The following is a 1,846-nucleotide window of genomic DNA, read 5'->3' on the forward strand; positions in this document are numbered from 1 at the left end:
CGAAACTACTGAAGTTAAACGTCACAATCGTCCCAAACAAATAGTTCAGTCGAGAAGAAAAGCTCAAATAAAAAAAGCAACCGAGCTCAATTTACACGTAATATATCCCACCTGTGTTCTCAAACCGACCCTCTCAATATTCAAGACACCTAAATTTAAAAATAGATTTTTGTAACAATTAAATTCGTCTACTTATTTTAGCTGCGCCTTCCTAACTACCAGCAAAATATTTCCAGCCGAAGGTGGACTGTAAAGGCAAACTTGTCATTAAACCAACAGCGGTGAAATGTCTACGTTTTCAAATAAATTTTCACAACGTCACTTGGCCGTAGGACACCGAAAGGGCCACGTGATATCTTTCGAAAGTCCTCGGTACATTCTGGGACAATCTTCGCAATTTCTCGGAAGATATACACCAACTAGTAAGAAAAGCGACGAAAACAAACTAACTAAATTTTCCCTTGTTTTGTTGATCTATTGTTACTAGCTTTGAACTCTTCCACTTTCTTGAAAATTTCACAGAAACAAATGTAAAACTATTAAAAGTTTGTTGTTTAAAGGAGCTTTGTCACGATATTTTAAGTCATTTTTCTGATTACTTCCAAATTGAAGGAAACCTTAAAATAATAGTTGTGTAATGTAGGAAAACAACAAAGGAGTAAACAAAACGCGAAAATGACCAAGGATGGTTTCGACTGACAAAGATTAAGACGGATTACGAACGACAAACTTGAAAAACTTGCCAGTTTTTTCAAAGTGAGTTGTCCGTGATTGTGCTCCTTTAAACCCCTACATAACAATATTGTTTCTATCACAAATTCAGCGGGAAAAACCATCAATCAACTGTAAGGTCCTCAACGTTGGCGTACAAACTATTGTCATAATGTTTGAGGTTGACGTACGTCTGTAACAGAAAGGCAAACAATGTAATGTTGATGATGCAAGTAACAACAAAGACGCATTACAAACAACATATAGCCAGGTATGGACTTTCGTCTTTTTATTTGGACTCCAAAAAAAGTTAAACTTAACATAATTAATAAGTTACTCTGTCAATTTTTAGGCCATCGCAGTTTTTAAGCTTGTATCTCTAGACTGAGCAAAAAAGCGTGTTGATGAGAATTTATCTTTTGTTTAAAAAAATCAACCTAAGAATAAGAAATGGTCGTATTCACAATAGAAGACGGACAAAACGTCTGACGATTTGTGAAAATGGCCGGGTGTAAATTGGTAAGCACAACATACGCAACAACAACAAACGCGTATAGCCGTCGCATTTGCTCGTTAGAATTCCAACGAGCAAACGCGACGGCTGTACGCGTATGTTGCAAATATATACGCCCTTTATTAAGCTTGCAGTGTTAAATACAAATTGCTTGTTACAAAAATATATTATTACTGAGTTTACCTTGTGGTTTTTCTCCATTTCTTTCATCGTATCTTTTAGTTCAGCAAACGTTGGTCGATTGCTTGGGTTTTCTTCCCAACACTTAAGCATAATCTGATATCTAATAAATAAAATAGAATCATAAGTAAATTGTAAATACTTTTTATCTAGTTCTTTTTTTAAAACAGGCAGCTTTAAAGGTCGGCACACACTAGGGGACTTGTCGCAGGGACTTGCTTCGGGGACCAGTCCCCTAGTGTGCACTCGTATTTTGCATCGAAATTCTAGTCGCAGGGAGCACATTTTTGGTCCCTGCGACAAGTCCCACGAATTTAGCTTGTTTGATTTCGGGGACTAGTCACAGGGACCAAAAGTCCCACAAATCGGTCAATTCTCTAGAGTGTACACACTAAGGGATAAGTCCCTGCGACTAGTCCCCTAGTGTGTGCCTAGCTTAAT

At 37.3% G+C, this 1,846-nt stretch overlaps 1 protein-coding gene across 1 annotated transcript in view; it reads right to left on the bottom strand.

Moving 5' to 3' along the window:
• Positions 1–835: 835 nt before the first annotated feature.
• LOC144659206 (tyrosine-protein kinase receptor Tie-1-like) overlaps positions 836–1,846 on the bottom strand; it is a 2,802-nt gene continuing 1,791 nt past the window's right edge. The window contains exons 4-5 of the mRNA XM_078519641.1: positions 1,409–1,508; positions 836–904 (exon numbers count right to left, since the gene is read on the bottom strand). Coding sequence (XP_078375767.1) covers positions 836–904; positions 1,409–1,508 — 169 coding nt within the window. The remainder of the gene's footprint in view (positions 905–1,408; positions 1,509–1,846) is intronic.

Source organism: Oculina patagonica, chromosome 7 (genome assembly GCF_052425735.1).
Source record: "Oculina patagonica isolate OP01 chromosome 7, crgOcupat, whole genome shotgun sequence".
In the NCBI taxonomy this organism is placed as follows: domain Eukaryota; kingdom Metazoa; phylum Cnidaria; class Anthozoa; order Scleractinia; family Oculinidae; genus Oculina; species Oculina patagonica.